Genomic DNA, 24,178 nt, shown 5'->3' with positions numbered 1-24,178 from the left:
TACATGAGATTCTCACTGGAGGCCTGCCCTCCCCCTTCACACAGACCTCAAAGGATTCCCACAGATAAAATGCCACCAAACATGAGCTCACAATCCAGGATTATACAACACCAGAGGACAGATGTGGGAGGCAGAAGAAACTGCAAAGTGTAGATGGGATGCCTAAAAGTCTCAGATCATGGATGCATTCAAAACATAAGATAAAATAAATATGTGAGCTGCTTGAAAAATCAAAACTGGAATTGAAACATGAGAAAGTGATCAGATCCTATTAACAAAGATGATTGTGATTTGCAAAAGAATATTAGCCAATGATAATATTTACCCAATTTAAGATTTGTTGGATCAGATATTAGATACAAGTGATCAGAAAATTGGCAAAATGGAAAATATGTGTAAATAAATGACAGAGAACAGATAGAACAGAGAGAAGCAAAATGGGATCGAGAAAAGCAGTGACATGGAGGAGTCATGTGGAGAAGATTGAAAATGTGTCTGATTAAAGTTTCAGAAGAGAAGATTTGAGATAATTAAGAAGAGGCAATATTCAAATAGCAGAAAAATGTCCAGATTTGAGAAAACATTAGAATACCAAGCAGGATAAATAAAAGTAGATCCATATCTAGACACACCATGGTGAAATCAAAGAACACCAAAGAGAATGTTAAAAGGAGCAGAGATGAAAGCAAGACTCTTAAAGGAAGGACAGCCAGCCAGCAGACCTCCCCTGAACAGCCCAGGACCCAGCCCACAGAGGGTGGGGCACACCCCTCACAGGGCAGAAGTGAAATAACTGTCAAACTCCCAGTGTTTACCCAGCTGATATTTTAAAAAGTGGAATAAAATTAAAATCCAGACAAACAGACACCGAAGAAATTTACCACTAGCAGACTCCACAAGAGGGATTTTTAAGAATGGTTTTCAGAATGAAAGAAAGTGATCTTATAAGGAAGGTCCCAGAGGCAGGAGGAAATATTGAGGAAAAAAAATTGTAAACTCAGAGGTTAAAAACTAAAAGAAGAAAATACTAGACACTGATAACATGTAACTATATGTATGAATTTGAAACACGAGAAAGCAGTCAGATCCTGTTAACAGAGATGATTGTGGTTTACAAAAGAACTAAAAGAATGTTTAGAAATAAAAATATTATTGAAATTTAAAACTTGTTTTGTAAATATTTATTAGAATTAAATTGCTTAAAGTTTATGTCTTAAAATTTGTGTAGCCTCTAAAGAATAGAAACAAAGCATGTAATATTCAAATCAGTAGAGGGAAGAAAGAAAAAATGGGATTTTAAAAACTTAGTTAATACAAAAGAAGATAGAAAGTGAGACTTTAAAAAAAGAGAAAGCAACAAGTACAAGATAAAAACTGTGTGAGTAATCATGCACAATAAATGTGACAAAAATAACCATTTAAATCCAGATGTCATATTGAATTAAAAACAAATATATCTTGTTTGTAAACCTAGGCATATTGAAAGCAAAATGCCAAAAAAAAAAAAATTACCAGGCAAATATACGAAAAAGTAAGTAAAGTTTTAAGGTTTAATGTGGACAAAGGTCACTATTACTATAAGATATTGCTTAATTTCACTATAAAAAACCAACAATGCTAATAAACTTGTATGTTTCTAATAAAAATGACTCAGAACGTATACAGAAGAAAATTGACAAAACTGAATGAAGAAATTTACAAATCAACCATGATAAGAAGAGGTTTAAATGTACATCTGTTTGTAATTGGTAATCAAATGAACAAAAATTAGTAAGATAGAATATTTTCAAATGAAATTAACAACTTGATTTGTTGGGAACATAAAATTGTAGAATACATAATTTTCTCAAGCACATGTACTGCGTTTTTGCAAACTGATTTTCCCAATATTCCATAAAGCAAAACTCAAAAAATTTTACAGTAGTTGTTATCCTATGGGCAGTTTCTCTGATTACAATGCAGTTAGGTGAGAAATGAATAATAGAAAGATAAAAAAATATACATGAGGCAATTCAAAACCACAATTGGAAAGACTGGAAACAAGGAAATAAAGATACATTACTCATAGAAAATATGGTTGTCAACAAAGAAAACCTAAGAACATACAGAAATATTATTGAAATTAATGAGAGTTTGGTAAGGCTACTTACTGAACCTTAGAATAACTGGATTCTTATCAAAAATGTGTTACTATAAGAAAATATAAAAACCACTAGCAAAAGGAACAAAAGGGTATAGTACCTTGGAATAAAGATAACAAAAATATGCAAGACTTTTATAAAAAAGACATCATAAAACTTTATTATGAAAATACAAGAAGACCTAAATAAGTGGAGACATCACACCACTGCCATGAATAGGAAAACTAAGCATCTCTCCTCCAAATAATTTTCTTGATTCCATTTAATTCCAAACAAATGCTAAACATTTGTTTATTTGGGGGGTAGTGACAAACTGGTTCTAAAATTTATTTGGAAAAGAATGGTACATGAATAGCTAAGACGATTCTGAAAATGGAAACAATGTGGGGAGACCAGCCCTACAAGACGTGAATAAGTCTTATGATGCCGCAGTAATTAATACAGTGTGAGTTTGCCAAAGGGATGAGCCAGTAGAACAGCTAACCCCAAAAGAGAGCCTGGGAGCTTTCAAAATGTGTAATTCTGGGTGATGAAAATTATGCTGTCGCCAGTCCCTCTTTCTCCCCAGCAATTATAAAACTTAAAGTTAACCCAGTGCTTCTCCCCTGCGCCTTTCCCAGCAACTCAAAGTAGTCAAAGCTCCATTATACCTCAGAAAAGTCTACTGAAAAACAAACAAACAAACAAAAAAAACCCAGAAGAATTTCTAGAGCATTAGAAACTAAAACCAAAAAAGGTGGATTTGGAAGTTCTCTTACTCAATGTTTAAAACTGTTTGTGAGAAATTTTCATACCTAGATATTCATGCAATCTTTACAAATTTTGGAAAAAAATTGAGAAGCAAGAAGAAAACAGATATAACTAAACATTAGGCAGTTTTGAATGAGTCTGGTGAACATGGCATATAATATCTTGCATAAAGCATGGACAGTGGGAATGACCTGTACTAATAAGGAATTTTTAAATAAGAAGAGTTTAAAATTTTCTCAGATTCAGGAAGGTACTTTGCAAACAACAAAAGGACAAAAAGACTTTATGATGCTATCTGCCTTAATGCACACTACATGCATTATGATTTTTTTAAAGTTTTTTTCAGGGCTGTGAATGCATTGTCAATGTTAAAAATAGAATTAAAATGTAGCTTTTTGCGATATAGAAAGTGTAGCTTTTGAAAGTTTCCTTAAAATTCAGAGATCCTCAATGAAGAACTTACGCACTTGCATTTTTCCTCTAAGATGTTCTACCAAAATAGCAATCACGGGAATTAAAATACTATTCGTAATGTTTACTGATATTTAATACCAGGAATTGATTTGGTGTGCTCTCCCTGTGTTTATAACAAAATAAGTTTCCAGACTGACCCCCTCCCCATAATCCAGTGGCACCTTCTAGCTTGTGAATACTGTTCCCAACAAAGTCAGGTGTTATGTGCTTGGGATGAAACCTGTGTACTTCTAACAGCAGGACTTGCAGGGGCTTCACCAGATAAAGCCATGTTGTTTAATTCAGTCTGATTTTTTGATGCAATCTGATTTTTAAAAATTGTTTCTTAAATGTTAGGGCTTTATTTCATATTTTTCATATCTTACCATATGCACTGCCAGTCACTTTGTTCAAATTTTTAAACAAAATAAAAATCTTAATAATTTTACATTTTCTAACTTAAAAGAATATTTTGATATTCTGCCTAGCAGAATTGGAATGATTAACTATTAAGTTAGGAAGATTTTTTTGCAGGAAAGCTGTCAGGTTGAACCGTGTGAAACAGCTGATTTTTTGACCTGCAAAAGTGGCAGTTTCAAATGTTTCAACTTGTACATACAGGAGTGAGTGGTGGCTTTGTAATTATTTGGAATTAAAACTTACTAGGTTCTACACAGAACAATAAATTAGACAAACTAGTATTTGTTCATAAATCAGAAGCATGTATGTAATTGAAGTATACAATGAAAAATATGAGCAGCTTCCAAGGTATAGAAAAATCTTCCTACTTTGTCCAGAGAGGACGGTGGTGGTACAGCCAACTTACCAGCCAGGTCCTCTGGCTCCTGTTCCAGTCCTATTGTATTAAACCATAGATATTAATACGTCCCCAAATAGTCACTGACATGATGATATTATTAGTATTGTTATTGTTATTATTTATAACATCCACTGGGGGGCATTGATGGTGGGTTTTATGTTCACATCCCCAACACACAGGGCCTGGCAAATAGAAGATGCATAATAAGTGTTTGTCGAATGAATGGATGGTGACAATCTTTGGCAAAGCACTTTCCCATGCATTAGCCCATTTATTAATTTTAAGAATATATTGTATCATATCTTCATCATGGTTTTGAATCAGTATTTTGTTTTGATTTTGTTTTTAAATTTATGGCTTCAACAAATAAGGAAATGCCTCATAACCACAGTAGGAATTTCTGAAACTTTAGTAAAAAAAAAAAGTCCAAGATTTGAAAACCTAAGTTTTGTCAGTCAGGTGGTTTTGCTTTTTGTCTTTTTTTTTTTCTTTTAATGAAGGAAGATTGCTCTTGCTTCTGTAAATTCTGCATTTAAGTATTACACAGTGGCTGAATTGGAAAGAGCAATGAGCTGCTAATTGCACTGAAATGTAATCTCATGCCTGTATCCATGACCATAATTTTGGACCTGCCTGCTTTCTTCTCTATGGTCACGTAGATGAACAAAAGTCTCTGGTCCTCAGAAGACCTCATTCAATATATCAGTATGTTTGTAAGTGTTCACATGAGATGTTTGATTTCCCTACTGTTAGGTATTTACAAATTTAGCTTAATACCCCTTGAACTGCAATCAAAGACTGTTACTTTTCTGTACATTATTCAGAATAATGTTAAGGTGGTTGTATTTGTTTTCTAGGACCAGCAACACAGTAGTCCTTTCCCATAAGAAGCACTTGCCGGTCACTCAGGTTGTGATGAGAGACACAGGGCGACCACATTCTGAAGTGGCTTATACATTGGGGCCTCTGCTCTGCTCGGGAGACAGTAAGTAGTGGCAAGGGGAACTGTCTTCATCCCTGCTAATACATTTCAATGTTTTAAGAGAAATCGAACTGCCTGGGTTCATAAAAACACTGTCTATACTGATAATCTGTACTTCATTAGGAATGTATTAACTTTATAAAATAAGTGTATATTGTTAAGGTAATTGAGAAAAAACATATTACCTCTGGATTATGTAGAGGTATCTTTTATATGACATTTACATGAGACTGTGCTGCAAAGATTCATGGAATCATCTGAAATATCATATCACTTGTTCAGCAAACATCTAATATGTACCTACTAAGTATAAGGCACTTTGCTGAATGCTGAGATGCCTGAAATTGGTAAGATAATGCGAAAATGAGAGGACAGAACCCATCAAGTGTATCTAGTCATTAATGCCTTCTGGCAACTCTGAATTTTTACACAGGAAGCCTCGATGATCCTACCTCCACTTACCCCTCCAACTGCATCTGGATTTCTTGCGTATCCTTCATGCCCCCAAAATAACTGAAATAAAATATATGAGTTCTATCTTTAATTTTCATCCTTCTACTCTCTCTTGAATATCAGGCCTTCTCCTCCATCTCGTCCATTGCTCCCCAGAAACTGCTTTTTCCAGGTCACCAATGAGAACTCAACATTTCTAAATCCAATTCTTATTCTCTGATATCATCTGAGTTGACCTGTCAGCAACTTTGGATTCCTCCCATGATTCAAACTTCTTTAATTCACTTTCTTTACGTGGTGACCAGCATACCACAAAATTTTCCTACCCTCCTTTCCCCAACCTTCCTTCACCTCGCCAGCGGGATAACTTTGGGGTTCCCCAGGGCTCTATCCTCCACCCTCTCTCCTCTCTCCTCTCCATTGGTGATCTTCTCCCATCATCTCATGGCTTTAAATACCGACCGCATGGGCATCAATGACCTCCACACCTATACCTATACCCAGTTTTCCTGAACTCCCGACTCCTGCATCCAACTGGCTATTCTGACCTCTTCATTCCAATTGGCATTTCAAACCCAACTTGTCAAAAAAATGAGAAAAGAAAAAGAAAGCATTTCCACACCAACCTTCCTCAAATCAATGCATAGCAACTCCATTCTTTCTGTTGCTTCTTAGACTGAAAACATCACAGTCACTCATAACTTCTCTTTTCTGTCATAACCCACATCTAATTCATCAGCAAATCTTATTGGTTCTAACTGCAAAAATGGATCCAGAATTTATCTCCATTACCTCCTGTACCTGGATTATTGCTGTGGCCCCGTAACTGGCCTACCTGCTACTGTCTCTGCCCACTTAGCTGATACTCCATACAAGAGCCAGAGGGAATAAAATCAGGTCATGTCAGCCCTCTGCCCCAAACTCTGTACTGGCACTCCTCTCAGAGGAGAGGCCAAAGTACATCGTCCACCAAGGCCACAGTGGCCATGTTGCCCTATGAGCCAGGCAGGACCACAGTGGGGCCTGTGGAACCACAACCCTCCCTGGGGCCCCATAGGAGGTGTTGCCATGTGAGGGAACCCTAGCATTTCTGAACCTTGCTATTGGAAAAAAAAAGAGGGTCCTATTTCAGATAATAAAAATACTGAGATGCAGATAGTCAAAATATAGAAAGCCTATGAACGTGCCTTGACTCGATGATAGTATAGTTATTTTTCTCACTCATAACATAAATATGCAAACCACAGTTCTCTTTCTGGATAAGGTGAAGCAAGTACAACCCACCCCATCTCTCTCACTGAACTCACCCATAAAACCTGGACAGAATGCATGAAGCAGCTATCTCAGGACTCTGGAAAGCAAATAGCAGCAGGGAAGAGAAAGCAAAATTCACCATTTATTTTTTCCTCCAGTGTCTCTCAGCCGCTGGGTCCCAGATGGAGAGAGTCCCAGGAGAAGTCCTCTAGTCCTGGTTGGAGGAGGGGACAGGGAACTCCTAACTGTGAGAGAGCACAGTAGTCTCATTTCTCCCCTTCTCTCTGTTTGCTGAGGTTCCAGTTCCCAGGCAGCCCCATGGCAATAGTGGTAGAAGCTGCCTCAGAAACATACAAGAGCCAGAACTCCGAGGAAAGGCATCTTCTGCTCTGGACAGGGGAGCCCTGACTCTGTGACAGTGGCAGACTCATCTTACTTTTGTTTTCTTTCTCTGTTCACCCATCACTAGGCAATGGACATATGTACAGGTGCAGGAGTGAATAGGAAAGCACAATAAAGCAGGCTGAATAGAGCCCTAGTTTTCTGGTTGTATGATTGAAAAGGGAGCTGCAGGGAACTGGAAAGTATCTGGAAGAGCCCCGAGAGGGAAGAGTTCAAGAGAGTGATGCCACAATTTGTCTATGAAGTCCTGGGTTCACCTCAGAGCTACACGTGCCTGGATCTGGTCCTAATTATAGACCAAAGTTGAGAACTGAAGAGGCTACCATCCAGGGCTCAGACTGGCCACTGAGTGGTGCAAAAGTGAGGCAGAGCTGAATAGTACTGCAAAAGCTTTGAAAACTGGACAGCCATAGGAGCCATGGACCATGCACGGAGGGCAGGTTGGAATGTGTGGCCAGATCCTAACCAGGACAGCTGCCTGCAAAATAAGAAAAATATCAACATGCACTTTGAATTTCAGCAAAGTCCAGAGTTTGTTAACATAATATTTTAAAGATCTAGGAAATAGTCCAAAATTACTTGGCATACAAAGAACCAGAAAAATCCAAGTTTGCATAAGCAAAGGTAATCAACAGATACCAGTGACACAGAGGTTAGAATTATCTGATAAAGACACTAAAACAGCTATTACACAAAAACTCTAACAAGTAATAATAAATGCTTTTGAAACAAATAGAAAAAGAGAAAGTTTCAGCAAAGACATAAAATATATAGAGGAGAGCTAAATGGAAACTTTAGAAATAAGAAGTACGGTGATGGAAATGAAAGATGCACTGGATGGGTTAAATAGCAGATTTGAGGTGAAACAGTCAATGACACTGAGGATAGATAAATAGAAAGTATCCAATCTGAACAAGAGAAAGAAAAAAGGTTGAAAAAAAATGAACAGGGCCTCAGGGACCTGTGGGTTAATAATAAAAGATATAACATTCATGTAATTGAATTTCCAGAAGAAGAGAGGAAAGAGTGCTGGTGCTGAAAAAATATTTGAAAAAATAATGGCTGAAAACTTTTTAAATTTGGCAAAAGAGAGACTTGAGAAGTTGAATGAACCTGCAACAGTATAAACTCAAAGAAATTCACATCTAGACATATCACAAACAAACTGCTGTGAAAACTAAAGACAATGAGAAATTTTTTGAAACCAGCTGGAGAGAATAATGATGCATTGCCTATAGCGAAACACCAATTCAAATGACAGTAAGTTTCTCATCAGAAATATAGAGGTCAGAAGGAAGTGGCAAAACATTTCTCAAGTGCTGAAACTAAAGAATTGTCAGTCCAGAATTCTATGTTAAGCAAAAATATACTTCAGGAATGAAGGTAAAATTTTAAAAAATTTCAAATGAAAGAAAACTGAAAGCATTCATCGCCTGAAGACATCCTTTAAAAGAATTTCTAAAGGAAGTTTTTTTTAGATAGAAAGGAAATGATATCAGAAGGAAATTTTGAACTTTGGGAATAAAAAACTCAACATTAGAAATGGTAAATAACTGGGTAAATTTAACAGATTATTCTCCTATTGAGTTATTTTAAATGTATCTGAGCATTGAAAGCAAAAAATACAACATTATTTCACAGGGTCACAGGGCTTTAATTTTATGTAGATATAATACACATGGCAACAACAACATAAACAGGAGTAGGTAAAAGGACAAAATTGTTGTCAAGGTTTTTACAAATCACTTGAAGTGGTTAAAACATAGATTCTAAGCATACTAAGAAAGGTAAGTATATATATTGTAATCCTTAAAAGAACCAATTAAGAAACTGCTATACAAATAGAATACTGAAAAATGTTTAAATAACCCAAAAGGAGATAGAAAAAGGAAAACAGAAGAACAAAAAAATAGAACAAATAGGAAAAAATAATAAAATGATAGAACTAACATATCAACATTTGTATTTAATGTAAGTGGTCTAAGTAAACCAATTAAAAGACAGATTGTTATGACTCAACTAAAGGCTGTCTGTAAGAGATTCAATTCAAATATAATGACATAATAAAAGAATATGATGGAGAAAGATATACTACACAAACATGAATATAAAGAAATCTGGAGTTTCTATATTAAAATTTTTGCTTGCAAGCAAAGAAAATTAATACATATAAAAAAGGACCAAGAAGACTGAAGAATCTTAAATGTGTATGCTAATAACTGAACTTCAAAATACATAAAGCAAAAACTGACAGGGTGGAAAGGTGAAATAGAGAAATTCATAATTATCATTAAAAAGTCCAATACTGCTCTCTCATTAACTTATGGAACTAATAGAGGGAAAATCAGCAAGGATATAGAAGACCTGAATGTCACCAGAAAACAAATGAATCTAATTGACATTTATAGAATACTCTACCAACAGTAGAATACACATTCTTTTCACATGCACATGAATCTTTAACCCAGATACAGCATATTTTGTGTCATAAAACAAACTTTAGCCAATATTAAACAATTTAAATCTTAAAAAATGCAAGATTTGACATAATTGAATTAAATTAGAAATAAATAAAAAAGATAGTGAGAAAGTCTCGAAACACTTAGAAATTAAACACCAAACTGTCAAATAATACCTGAGTCAAGGACAAGGTCTCAATAGATATGATAAAATATATTGAACTGAATGAAAATTAAAATACAGCATATCAAAATTGGTAGTATGCAGTTATAGCAGTGCTTAGAGGGATATGGATAGCAATAAATGCTTATATTATGAAAGAAAACAGATCTCAATTCAATAATGTAAGGCTTCACCAAAAAAAACAACAACTGGAAATAGAAGAGAAAAATAAACCTAAAGCAAGCAGAAAGAAGGAAATAATAAAGAATAGAAATCAATTAAATTAAAATCAGAGTATATAGAGATCTATAAAAACCAAAAAAAAAATGATTCTTTTAAAATATTAATAAAATTGATAAACCTCTAACAAAACTATCCAAAGAAAAGAGAAGATAAAAATTATCTATGTGAGAAATGAGAGTTGGGATAACACTACAGACCCCGCAGACATCAACAGTATAGTAAAACTACACTACAAACAACTCTACGTGTATTAATTCTACAACAAAGATGAAGTGGACCAATTCCTTAAAAACCGCTAACAGCCAAAACTTTCTTAAGATAAACCAGACAACTGGGATAGACTTAATAGTATTAATGGAATTGAATTTGTAGTTAAAAACCTTCTGAAAAAGAAATCCAGACCAAGATTGTTTCACTGATGAATTCTACCAAAGAAATAATACCATATCTACACAATCTCTTTCAGAAAATAAAAGAGGAGGGGCTTCCTTGGTGGTGCAGTGGTTGAGAATCTGCCTGCCAATGCAGGGGACACGGGTTCGAGCCCTGGTCTGGGAAGATCCCACATGCCGTGGAGCAACTAGGCCCGTGAGCCACAACTACTGAGCCTTCATGTCTGGAGCCTGTGCTCCGCAACAAGAGAGGCCGCAACAGTGAGAGGCCTGTGCACCGCGATGAAGAGTGGCCCCCGCTTGCCGCAACTAGAGAAAGCCCTCACACAGAAACGAAGACCCAACACAACAAAAATAAATAAATAAATAAATAAATTTATTTTTAAAAAAAGAAAATAAAAGGAAATTCTTTCCAACATTTTAAGGAGAGCATTGCTTTGATATCCAAACTAGACAAAGAAAGTGCAAAAAAATGATAAGTACTGATAATGTTATTACCAACATAGATGCAAAAATCCTCAACAAAACATTAACAAATAATCCAGGAATATTTTTTAAAATGCACCACCACCAACTGCAATTTATCCCATGATGCAAGGCTGATTCAGTATTTGGAGGATGATCAGTGTGATCTACCACGTTAACAGTCTAAGGAAGAAAAATCACTCCAGATGCTTTTTCTGTATCAATTAATATGAACATTATAATTTGAATTATTATGATAACAAATTCAACATGATAATTTACATCATAATAGCATTTATAATAAAATTCTTAGCAAACTAGGTATAAAAGGAAAATTCTTAAGCTTAATAGGACAGTATCTATACAAAACAGCTAACATCATAATAATCAGTGAAAAACTGAATGCTTTCCCCCTAAGGATGGGAACAAAATAAGGATATCCAATCTCACTATGTCTATTCAACAACTTTGATCATATGGGAAGCCCTAGCCATGGCAATAATGTAAGAAAGAAAAGTGCATACAGGCTGGAAAGCAAGAAAGAAAACTCTATTCACACGTATATACATACAATTGCCTACATAGAAAATCTCAAGGAATGTACCCCCTCCCCCCCCCCCCCGCAAAAACAAAAACAAAAACCCTACTAGGTCTTATAAGTGAGCTCAACAAGATCACAGGATACAAGGTCAACAGCAGACAAATGAGTCATATATGCTAGCAATGTATAAATGGAAACCAAAATTTATAAGACAAAGTCATTTTCAATAGCTCGAAAGAATATAATACTTAGGTAACAAAAACATGTGTAAGATCTGTAACTCATCAAAAAGTGACTAAATACTGAAGAAAGGAATCAAAGAATCTAACTAAAGGGAGAGATATACTGTGTTCATGGATTGGAAGACTCAATATAGGAAAGATGTCAGTTATCCCCAAGTTGAAAACACACTTCACCAAAGAGGATATAAGAGTGGCAAATAAGCACATGAAAAGATATTCAACATCATTACCTATTAGGGAAGGCAAATTAAAACCACAACGAGATACTACTACACACCAATTTGAATTGCTAAAATAAAAGAAATATATACTCACAATATCAAATGCTGGTGAAGATATGAAACAGCTGTATCTCTTATACATTGTTAATGGGAATTAAAAATGGTACAGCCACTCTGGAAAACTGTTTGGCAGTATCTTATAAAGTTAAACATATACTTACCATATGACCCAGGGATTATACCCCTGGGAATTTACCCTAGAAAAATGAAAACATATGTCCACACAAAAACCTTTACACAAATGTTTATAGCAGTTCTATGTGTAATTGACCAAATCTGGAAAGAACCCTAGTGTTCTTGAGTGTGGACAAATAAACTGTGGCAGATCCATATGATGGAATATTACAGAGCAGTAGAAAGGAATAGATATTGACATGCAACAGCTCGAATGAATCTCAAAGGCTTTATGTTGAATGAAAGAAGCCGATCTCAAAGGGTTGCATACTGCATGACTCTATTTATATGCTATTTGGAAAAGGCAAAGCTATAGGGACAGAGACTAGTTCATGATTGCCAGGGCTTAAGGGTGGTTGGAGGTTGTGACTTAAGGAAATAGCAAGAGGGAGGTTTTTAGGGTGATGGAACTGTCTTTTATTCTGATTTTAATGATGGCTATGCAAATCCATGAATGTATTAAACGTTATATAACTGTATGTCCCTAAAAAGTCAATTTTACTTGATGATAATTCAAAAAATAATATTGTTTTTAAAAACACACGGGTGTCATTTCCAAAGTGATTGTCCCTCCACTCAGTTGCAACCATGTCCAGGTTCTTAATCCTCAAAAGAATCACTGTTTGGACATTCATGTCATGGCTACATGTTCAGAAGAACCACAAAATGAAGGCTTTTAAAGATAAATAATGCACTGAATGGTAAAAATCCTAGAAATATAAAAAGTAATTGTTGTTTGTTTTGTTTCATTGTTATTTTCACTGTCTTTTTTTTTCTTTTTGTAAACAGATTCATTTTGGAATTCAGCTTCCTTCAATACTGAGACTTCATACCTTCATTTCCCTACGTTCCGAGGAGAGCTTAGCGCTGATGTGTCTTTCTTTTTTAAGACCACAGCTTTTTCGGGGGTGTTTGTAGAGAACCTGGGGATCACAGACTTCATCAGGCTAGAGCTGCGAGGTGAGTTGCCCACCCTGGGCAAAGCCATGGGGTACTCAGTTATTAACAATAACCTCGTTAGTAACGTAATTTCTGATGTATTGCCATGCTTCCTTTGTCAGTTGTATTTCTTGATTAAATGCTAAAACTCTATGATTTTAAATAATTATTTTTAATAGAAAGTAAAACAGTGATTCACGTAACATACAACAGTCCATACAATTCCTTGTTGTCTTAATTCTATGTACAATCAAGATATTAAACCAAACTGGTCAAATAACTGCTGACTAAATCACAAAATTATGTGATTTAATTGACTAGTCATCTTGTTTATGTATGTAGGCAAAGCTTAATTTCTTACTATGTGAATTTCACATAGTGCTTTTAAAACTATATTAAGATTTAAACCACCTTTAAATAAACTCACTTATACCTATGAAGTCAGATAAAATGTTAGTTTTATTTCTATAGGTAAATATCTCTATTGCTTAGGGCTTAGCAAGATGAATAGTAGGTGGATGGAGTTAGAGTCTGTCATACAGAGTGAAGTAAGTCAGAAAGAGAAAAACAAATACAGTATACTAACACATATATATGGAATCTAAGGAAAAAAAAAAAAAAAGTCATGAAGAACCCAGTGGCAAGACGGGAATAAAGACACAGATCTACTAGAGAAGGGACTTGAGGATATGGGGAGGGGGAGGGGTAAGATGTGACAGGGTGAGAGAGTGGCATGGACGTATATACACTACCAAATGTAAAATAGATAGCTAGTGGGAAGCAGCCGCATAGCACAGGGAGATCAGCTCGGTGCTTTGTGACCACCTAGAGGGGTGGGATAGGGAGGGTGGGAGGGAGGGAGACGCAAGAGGGAAGAGATATGGGAACATATGTATATGTATAACTGATTCACTTTGTTATGAAGCAGAAACTAACACACCATTGTAAAGTAATTATACTCCAATAAAGATGCTAAAAAAAAAAAAGATAAATATGTGAGGTGATGGATGCATTTACTATATGGGGGAATCCTTTCACAGTGTATACATATAACAAATCACCATGATGTACACTTTAAATATCTTACAATTTTATATGTTAATTATACCTCAGTATAGCTGAAATTAAAAAAAAAAATTCTCTAAAAAAAAAAAAAAAGATGAATAGTAAACTCTAAGAAGAAATATGTTAAAGTCAGCTTTGCTTTTTGCTTTTGCTTTTGCTTTTTTTTTTACCAACTCAGAGTGACATTTGTCTGCATCAATATCATGGTCTTCTTTCATAAGGAGGATGTCATGTCTACTCAAGACCAAATTTTCTCCCCTGTGAATGAACTTGACCAACTCTCATATCTTTATTTCCAGCCCCTGCAGAAGTGACCTTTTCCTTTGATGTGGGGAATGGGCCTTGTGAGGTCACGGTGCAGTCCCCCACTCCCTTTAACGACAATAGATGGCACCATGTGAGGGCAGAACGGAACGTTAAAGAAGCATCCCTTCAAGTGGATCAGCTCCCTAGGGAGACCCAAACTGCCCCAGCTGATGGGCACGCCCGCTTGCAGCTCAACAGCCAGCTCTTCGTGGGTGAGTGCTGCTAGCGGCTTGTAACTGAGCTGTACTGTGAGTGCAGAGGTGGACCGAGAGAAAATCACAGCTACAACAGTAGTGATAATAGCAATTGCCACAACGACTACTATCAGCCCTGGTGGGAGGCAGAGATATTGAATAAAATCCTCTGAACTGAGAAGGAACTTTGGGACTGAAAATCGAAGCAGGCAACTCCATAAAGTGCAATTATGAAGTTTATTGTGGGTAACTTACATCCAGGGGACGATGAGCCAGAGACATTCACAGCTGCACTTCGTGCCATGGAAAAGGCTCCTGGGGGATTTAAAGGGGCCAAAACTAAAAATAGAATCTGACTACCAAGTGAGAAGCACCCATGGTCAGGAATCGGGATTTTTTTCCTCCCCAAGGGGGTCTCATGACCACATGCATCAGCAAAAGGCACTCTTCCAGTTTTCCTATCAGGTGAAGGCAAGGGTAAAGGTTGATAAGGAACTTATCTGGCTGGGATGCATTCCTTGTGAGTAAGCTAAAGCTCAGTCACCCAGAAAGAGGAGGGGGTGGGACTGCGGGCCTCAAATGGAGCTGACAAAAGGGAGTCAGTGTGGTTCAGCCACACAGACACTATGCACCAAGAGCTCATGTAATATAAATATCTCTGCTATAGATTATTGTACCCAATTTGCAGATGAGATCATGGAGGCTCAGAGACATCAAGGGACTTAACCATAGAAACCCAAATGGAAGGAAAATCCAAACTCATGTTGGACTGATTCCCAAGCTTGCACACAATATCATAGACGATTTATGTTTGTTTCAATTACTTCTTATCCATACTATTTATAAAACAATTAGCCATTTTTATCCATTTCTCTCACTTCACTTCTCAGTATAGTTAGAGAACCAGTCCTGTAATTGGGATAAAATCCTCCAGAGTCCCCTGAGAAACAGGCCATAGGAGCCCAGGTAGGCTGAGGCCGCCTCCTGTGACTGGGCACAGCAGGGCTTTCCCCAGCCCAGCACCTGGTTCTTCTCAGTCCTGCACCCCCTCTGCTCCTCTCTTATTGCAAATGCCTTGTTTAGACCCAGAGCTGGCTCATTATTCTGCTGTCCATTCTTTAAAGATTAAAGCTCTGGGTAGTGGGAGTCTTCCCTCTAACTTACCTGCTTATTCTTTATTATTGTTTGTTTTTCCCAAAGGGAGAAACAAATTTTGCTACATTACTTTTTAGATAACTCTATTCTAATTTGGAAACTAAGCAGATTAACGAAGTAGCTCTTACTTGGTCTTTCCTCACATTTTAAAGTAAATAAGGACACAGTCCAATTAAAACTTGATATAAATCACAAATTAGCACACAGTCTGCTTTGCCAGGTGATACCTACTGCCGTGTCCAGGAACTAATGCTATTCAGTGAATTTAAGTGTGTGTGTGTGTGTATATACAGCCCATGGCACCATAAAACAGCTTCAAGCACAGTTAGTTCTTACTGAGTTGAGGCTTCATTTTAAATTATCAAACTGCAAATCAAATTAAACAACTCTATTTTCTGATTTATAATCCCGAGGATTAATTAGCAGAATTTCTAGGAATAAAGGTTGGATGGAAATCTACCTAGAACTAGTGTTTCCACTATGGTAATGTTTCTAAAGCCTGAGGAGTTAGTTAAAAATTCAGATTTGGGGTACCTTCCCCAAGCCCACTGAATCAGAATCTTTTGGAATAAATCCAAAATCTGTTTTTAGCAAACACTCCAAGTGACTCCTGTGCTCCCATATTTATTATGCTCACATGAGAAATGATAGAAATATAGGGAGATATATATTATTTGGTTAATGTTATACCACCTGACCTCAGAGCGGCCAGGATGGAGTATGAAAGGCCTGAGGGCCTAAATTTTGGTTTTACCCCTTCTGCCTTCTTTTTCTTTGTTCTCGCCTCAATTCCTTTTCACAGCTTTATTAGTGAGAGCTCTTCTAAGTAAGAATTAGTATTTTATATGTGTGTAATACATATACTATACAAATATATATACAAATTTGTAATATATATTAAATTAAATACATACACAAATTTATGTATTACGAATTTATAATATATATTACATTGCAAAGATTTTCAACTGTGTAACCTTTATTATGCATGTCATTGTTTGTAAAGTTAAACTTTAAAAAGATCAATGGTGTTTATTTTGTTCTTTAAGAAAGAAACAAATGTAAAAAAAGTCTTTCTAAATATAACTTGAAGAAGTATTTTTAGAACAAATATTTACCAAGTTCAACTTAAAAAATATTTTCATTAATGGTTTATTCAGTGCCATTTGATGATTCTTAACTTTTGACCACAGCCAACTTTTTCAGAATTATATTTGTTCATAAAACCTTGGACAGATGAATTTTCGTTATATGGCCTCAGTTCAAAGTGGAGATGAAATCCCGAAGAAGACACCCAGGAACGTGTTTGCATTTGCAGTGTTTCCCTTGTAGGTGGAACAGCAAGCAGACAGAGAGGCTTCCTGGGATGCATTCGGTCTCTGAGGTTGAACGGGCTGGCCCTGGATCTGGAAGAAAGAGCCACAATGACGCCAGGAGTGGGGCCAGGGTGTCCAGGACACTGTAGCAGCTACGGACACCTGTGTCGCAATGGAGGGAGGTGTAGAGAAAAACGCAGAGGGATCGAGTGTGACTGCACCTTCTCTGCGTATGATGGGCCATTCTGCGAGAATGGTGAGTGTGGGAAAGGATGGAACATTTGAACTCTATGAAGACGTTTCTGGCATTTGACACTGTAAAGAAAAGATAAGGCAGTTCTCTGTAATTAGCTGAAATAGAATTGTTTCTGTCCCAAATGCCTCCATTTCACATGGCAGGAGGTATGATTCTATTCTTGTGAAGGCCGTTGACTGCTTCTGTTAGATCTGATGTCATCCCCTCTGGGTTTCTCAGAGGGTCATCAATGCAACACTTTGAGGAGAGCAATAACCTTTTAACTATATGTTTACACTGGACATTTACTTTTCTGTAAACTTAAGATGAAGCCTTTTGGAGGTAATAATAAAATATTGTTACTCAGTTTTGGGTTACGGGAATATGGAGAGATTATCTTTGTATTTATACTTTATTGTTTTTCATCTTAAATTTTTAAATTAAAAAACAGCAATGCATACCATTATTATTTTCTCTTTTGAGATATTTAAGGATTAGAGATATTCTTTAAATATACAGAAATATACATAAAACAAGACACGTGCACTTACATATTGCTAATATAACCAAAAATGCATGTCATTCCAGAAATTTCTGCCTATTTTGGAGCTGGCTCCTCAGTGATTTACGATTTTCAACATTACAATGACACCTTCAGTAAGAACTCTAGCTCCTTTGTGGCTTTATTTCATGAGGATCTGACATTGATGGGAGAAACGGCCACACTGAGCTTCCGGACCACAGAGATGCCCAGCTTACTGCTCTATGTGAGCTCCTTCTATGAGGAATACCTTTCAGTTATCCTTGCCCCGAATGGTGAGTATCTTTACCATATGAACAAGAAGACCGACTTAGGAGAAATCAGGACCATAAGGAGGGGGGTGCTAAACTACAAAGAAGAAAACACAAGTGCATCCCTGTGACACCCATGTTATTAGGGTTGATTTGTTTCCATGATAACCCCAAATGTTTCTCACTAGCGTTACCATTTCAGTGATTAAATTAAGATGGCTTTCTTCTATAAATGTCTGATCATTTCACGTATCTGATGTTCAACTGTGCTTCTTGTTATTGGTAGGGAGTCTTTCCTTCTGCATGTGAATAAATTAGTGTCACAGTTCATTTTGAAAGAAGGTATTTTATGCATGCAAAATATTTCCTCCTTCTTGGAAGGGAAGTAAAGAAGTGCATTAAACTATATAAAAGCCAATTTCCATGAGCATCAGATAAATATGATTGTTCTTTACCCATCAGTGTTTGGGAAGTCAGTTATGCCCTATCTGCATACAAAGAAAAGTGGGAAGAGAGTTACCTAACCCATGGTCACCAGTAAGAGAACAGAACCAAGACTTTCCAAGTTAGAGAGCAAAACCAAGCTTTAACCTTTTCTCATGGAGAATAAAGGGAGAAACTTAACTTCTGGAAAAGATTTCTATGATCACTGACTGATAGGATCCATTACAGGTGGTACCAGAGTTACCAGGTAGAGGGTGCATCTATGAAGGAGAGCAGTGTGTGGATTGGAAGATTTGGATTTTGTAGCAAATCACTCACTTCTGTCTTTTTGCTGCTTCTTGATTACGGCAGAAACCTTAGAAAACATTTCTGGTTGTGCAAAAAAATATGTATATATATGTGAATGTCAGTGATACATTAAAATGCATTAACATAAGTCACATTAAAAGAAGTTATGCTTATAGAAACTGAATGTTAATATAATCTTGCTTGAGGTTTTACCATTTAATAATATGAATGCCACATGAATAATTAACTTCAAGCCTAGCTTGGCATTTTCATATGCTTAACTTAGACTTTTTCCTCTGGTTAAGGAAAATGGAAGAACTTGGAAAAAGACCATTTGGTCTTGACTTTTAGGACTGTGTAATTGTATTCTGAATTTGGCCCCAGAACATCACATAAATGATTACTAGTCCAGGAAAGGTGACTATTGTGCACTCAAGTAAAAGCTCCATAGATTCAAGTTATATTAATTTTTTTTTAAATGTGCCTTAGAACCTGCATTGGCAGTTTTTATAAAATTCTATTTCAGTTTAAAATGTCATTTTTCTCTTCTTTAGGAAGTTTACAAATCAGGTATAAGCTAAACAGACACCGAGAACCTGATGTTTTTAACTTTGGTTTTAAAAACCTGGCTGATGGACAGCTTCACCAGGTGAAGATTAACAGAGAAGCAGCAGTGGTCTTTGTCGAGGTAAGGTTGTAAATTCAACAACAGCAACAGTAATCAAAATTGTGATGCTCAGAATGTATGACCTAAAGCAAAAATTTGATAATAAATCCTAGTAAAAGAAATGCACACCTGGCACTCTTCTTCCATAAGTCTTGCTAGGTCAAGGTGTTTTGTTTTGTTTTGCAATGTCTGTTTGTTTAGCAAGAGACTGTCAAAATTATTATTAATATTTGACCATTTAAAATGCCAAGCTGTCCTCATTGGTTTTACTTTATTTGGTTGGGAAATATTGCCTAGTTTATCATAGTGACTACTGGAGGTATTTCAGTGGGAACCTATTCCCACTGGGTTACAAAAGAACAAATGCTACAGAAATTTAAACACAAGGGAAAAAGCAAGATCTTGCTTAAAGTGGGAATACATTTAGAAAAACATCGGAGTCTTTAAGTCACACATTGTCACTGGGTTTTGAAGAATAATCTTTTATACTGAATCTGTATGAATAATACATTTTTCTGCTCATGTTACAGATTTCCTCTAAATAAGTAAAAACTTTGAGGTTCAAAGTAGCTCTTGCATTTCTTTGTGGATTGTACCAATTATAGATACTTAAATCATAAAGACAAGTGTAGGGGAACGGGATGGGCAATGAGGTGGAGTTGAATTTGAGGTGTTACAAGAATTGTTTATAATACACTTTTCTCCTTTAACCTTTGTGATAGCAGGAACATATGGCTTATTTTTTTATCATTTTTCTTGGTCTTCCTTTGATTCCCATCCTCTTATCATCAAAATTGCTTGACATTTTGATGTTTGTATCATGTGGAACATTTAATAGGTTAACCAGAATGCAAGGAGACAAGTCATCCTGTCTTCAGGGACAGAATTCAATGCTGTCAAATCCCTCACGTTGGGGACAATTTTAGGTAAGTGGAAGAAAGAGAGCCCCCTTCCCCCACCGCCCAGTGACTGGGATTGGAAGTGTTAGTTTGCAAACACGGGAAGCATTCATCATGCTGAAAGAAGCTCCTTGATATATGCATGATTTCCCAGTGAGTGACAGTCAAGGTAGAAGCTTGTACTCTTGTCTGAGTGCGCATATAATCACGAGTAAGTGCTGCTTGCGAGTTGAACAAGGGCGTTCCTTGAAAAATGCCTCCACACTTACCCTCTCACTTGGCAATCAAGCATAATGAAACTTTGCATTTTTCTAACAATTCAGGAAAGACAAAATCAAAGCAGATATAAGTTCACAAATTCTGTAGTAATCAGGGGTCAAATGCAGAAGTCATTTTAATGATAAATCTAGATTTATGTTTAAGAAGGAAGAGAAAAGGCTGCTTATTTTCTCTTAGCAAACAAGCTTTGGGCTGTGGTCTGGGCCCTGCCTTGCCTGTGGGCTGAGGTGAAATGTGTTCATTGCTCCCAGCTACTCTTGGAAAATCACAGCCTAAATATCCTACAGACATCCTTTATGGCTGCCAGTTATTAGACGTCAAACTCTTGACGCCTTTTTTTTCCCCTTGTCACCAAGAATTACATTGAAATAAAAACAGATATTGAAAGTCATTTCTTTTATTTTTGATTGTATATAAACTGTATGTTTTATTGCTATTTAAATGATATCTAGGGGAAATCCTCTTGTGGCATGTTTATTATTCCTCCTCTGGTACTTGATACTCATATGGCTATGTTTTGTCCTAAATAATCGATGGAAACTTATTAGGTGTTCAGCCATTTATACATTGATTCTTTCGGTCATTTCTTCTACCCCACAGATATATATTACATCACCAACTTGAGAATGTTAGAAAAGGCACATGAATGGATGTTCAAAATATGTCGAGAATCACAGTAACTATTAAAGCTATCACGTCTTTCAAACAGATGATGGGCAATGAAATGATGACTTCTTATTTTTCAGACAGAGGAAATGTTATGAATCCTAGGGCTCTCCAAGGGTGCTCTTGTAAATGGTAATAACAAAAGTGTAACATTTAGACGCTGCAGCCTAACTGTTAAAGCAGCCCGACTGTTAAAAAGGCAGATTAAGCCAGTGCTCCTTCACTGGTAAGAATATAGTTTTAGCATGGTACGGTGAATAACAACTTCAGGCTGAAGCGGTGGTGGTCCTGTCTTGTAATCATGCCTTAAAGGTAGATAGAGAATCTGGCCTTGACGATGTATTGACAGAGTGGTAGCTTGTGCTGAAGGTCCTTTCCTGTGGTTCATTGTTCTAGTCGCGCTTCCCACATGTGGGATAGTAATGGTACGGTTACCACAGAAATAAAAATGAGAACATTTGTTTCCCACTGAGTGCTGGGAGATGTTTATACCTACCACAGCCCATTGGAGAGGTGAGTATTCCAGTCTCCAATGGGTGGTCTCGATGTTTCTCAAGCATTTCTGACATCCCTGTTTTCATGATATTAGTAGATTTTTTTATTCTATTTAAAACTGTGGCATAATCTTAAAAGAATTGGAAAAACAAACAAACAAAAAAACAAACCCCCCAAAAAACAAAAACGAATTGGAAAAACAATTCAAAGGAATACTGCTCCTTCAACTTTTGTCCCTGAGAATAACAGTATATGTTTAAATAGAGATTATGAAATTCCTAAAAGTTCAAAGACCACGTTGAGCTTTAGAGAACAGTGAGATAGAACCCTATCCTTGGCTGTCAGCCCAACAGTTATAATTGTTTTTAATATCCAAATGGAGAAGAATTTGCTCTCTTTTTTATCTGATATTGACCTCTACTCTCTGGCCCGACGGATCCTTGGTCTGAGCAGTGAGTAATTGATCGCCCAAGGGGTGTGCAAGCTGCAGAGCTGAATTTTTGTTGAGTGGGTGCAAGCTGTGTGTGGAATGATGGTTCTGTGTGCCCCCAGATCTGATATCTCCTCCACTGCCAGACAGAAGTCCGTGTGTACTCTTTTTCCCAGCCCGGAGGACAGATATGGTCAATAAACAAAACAAACACAGACCACACACAACTTCATGCCCTCAGTGACTCCAGCATCTGACAGGAGAGATGAGGCATATTCAGAAATGTCTGTCACCCAAAGTATGAATAGAAAGTTGCCATCAGTAAGTGTGAAATTGACAAAGGAATATTTTTAAGAACAATTTGGCTTCAAACGATGATCTATAAAGAAATAGGCAATATGGGCTTCCCTGGTGGCGCAGTGGTTGAGAATCTGCCTGCCAATGCAGGGGACACGGGTTCGAGCCCTGGTCTGGGAAGATCCCACATGCCACGGAGCAACTGGGCCCGTGAGCCACAATTACTGAGCCTGCGCGTCTGGAGCCTGTGCTCCACAATGAGAGGCCGCGATGGTGAGAGGCCCGCGCACCGCGATGAAGAGTGGTCCCCACTTGCCGCAACTAGAGAAAGCCCTCGCACAGAAACGAAGACTCAACACAGTCATAAATAAATAAATAAAAAGAACGTGAATTTCTAAAAAAAAAAAAAAAAAAAAAGAAATAGGCAATAGATTACAGAAATCGACTTAATCACTGAACTGCATTATATGAAGGGGATTGTTTTAATAAAAAAGTAGAATAATAAATTTTGTTATATAAATTTTTATTTTCCTATAAGTTAATATATAGAGGACAGTAGCATGGGACTGAAGGTGTTAATGTTTTTATTCAAGGATGATATATTCAAAAACATCTCTCTCAGGCCACAAAAATTAAAGTTGAAACTTAGCAATGAAGTTTATAGCCTGAAGCAATTGAATCTAATAAAATTATAAATATTCATTTCATCTGTACCTAGAGGTATATATCTTGATCAAAGGCTAATAAAATGTTTCATGTTTCGGATAACTTTATTTTAGGATGGCTTCTGTTCTGCTGCCACTCTCCAATCAGTTACTGAGTATAAGAGGACTACAGTTTTGTGTTCAGATTTGGCGAGTGTAAGCAGAACTGCCTTTCACTAACTTATAGTAAAGTAGACCAACAGATTGGCTAATAAGGAGCTATTAATTTCCCAAATAAAGTAGTCCCAAACTATGACAAGTCATCAAGTACTTATTTCTTGTTAGCTATTTTGACTCATTGACTTATCCATTCATTCAGAAATGTTTGGTGGTCCCTAATACGCACTTATATTTCATTGGACATTTCAAATGCCTCATAGCAAAATATACTACTGTACCTGCCCTCAAAGCACTTGTGGTATAATACAAGATATAGACAATAAAACAGTGTTCTAATGATTAACTAATCTAGTTAGTCATTATTATTATTTACCCTAGTGTGCTATGGAAAAATGGTTCAGCATCATCTTCTAATTAACATGCTCTTGTTCTTTCCATTCTTCAATCATCTTATTAGTGATGACCAATCAGGTTAAGTTTTCCCAATTACTATAAAATAATTTTAGTATAATCCTACTTTAATGTAAATCTTTAGATTTCTAGTGTTCTATGTAGTTTTAACTCTGATAGGATTTATACTCCCAAAGTATGAGAGCTTTAAAATACCAAGTAAGGCGCCCTAGCATTTTTGCTAAATTTTGTTTCTCTAAAGACCTTTGTATATTTGGTATT

The 24,178-nt window shown here is 36.5% G+C and overlaps 1 protein-coding gene across 17 annotated transcripts in view; it reads left to right on the top strand.

The window, feature by feature from the left end:
• The window catches only part of LOC132368248 (contactin-associated protein-like 3), a 256,094-nt gene that overhangs the window by 216,403 nt on the left and 15,513 nt on the right, over window positions 1-24,178 (top strand). For 16 of the 17 annotated variants that reach the window (XM_059927028.1, XM_059927026.1, XM_059927030.1 and 13 more), the window contains 7 exons: window positions 5,022-5,149; window positions 13,005-13,175; window positions 14,519-14,737; window positions 17,207-17,446; window positions 18,014-18,241; window positions 19,504-19,637; window positions 20,455-20,542. In XM_059927028.1, the coding sequence (XP_059783011.1) occupies window positions 5,022-5,149; window positions 13,005-13,175; window positions 14,519-14,737; window positions 17,207-17,446; window positions 18,014-18,241; window positions 19,504-19,637; window positions 20,455-20,542 (1,208 nt within the window). Of the gene's footprint in view, window positions 1-5,021; window positions 5,150-13,004; window positions 13,176-14,518; window positions 14,738-17,206; window positions 17,447-18,013; window positions 18,242-19,503; window positions 19,638-20,454; window positions 20,543-21,394; window positions 21,908-24,178 lie in introns of those variants that run through there. The other variant, XM_059927033.1, reaches the window with a different exon arrangement.

The sequence above is a fragment of the Balaenoptera ricei genome, chromosome 6 (genome assembly GCF_028023285.1).
Source record: "Balaenoptera ricei isolate mBalRic1 chromosome 6, mBalRic1.hap2, whole genome shotgun sequence".
Taxonomy (NCBI): domain Eukaryota; kingdom Metazoa; phylum Chordata; class Mammalia; order Artiodactyla; family Balaenopteridae; genus Balaenoptera; species Balaenoptera ricei.
The sequence above is the reverse complement of the archived record's forward strand: the minus strand, read 5'-3'. Positions and strand labels throughout refer to the sequence as shown.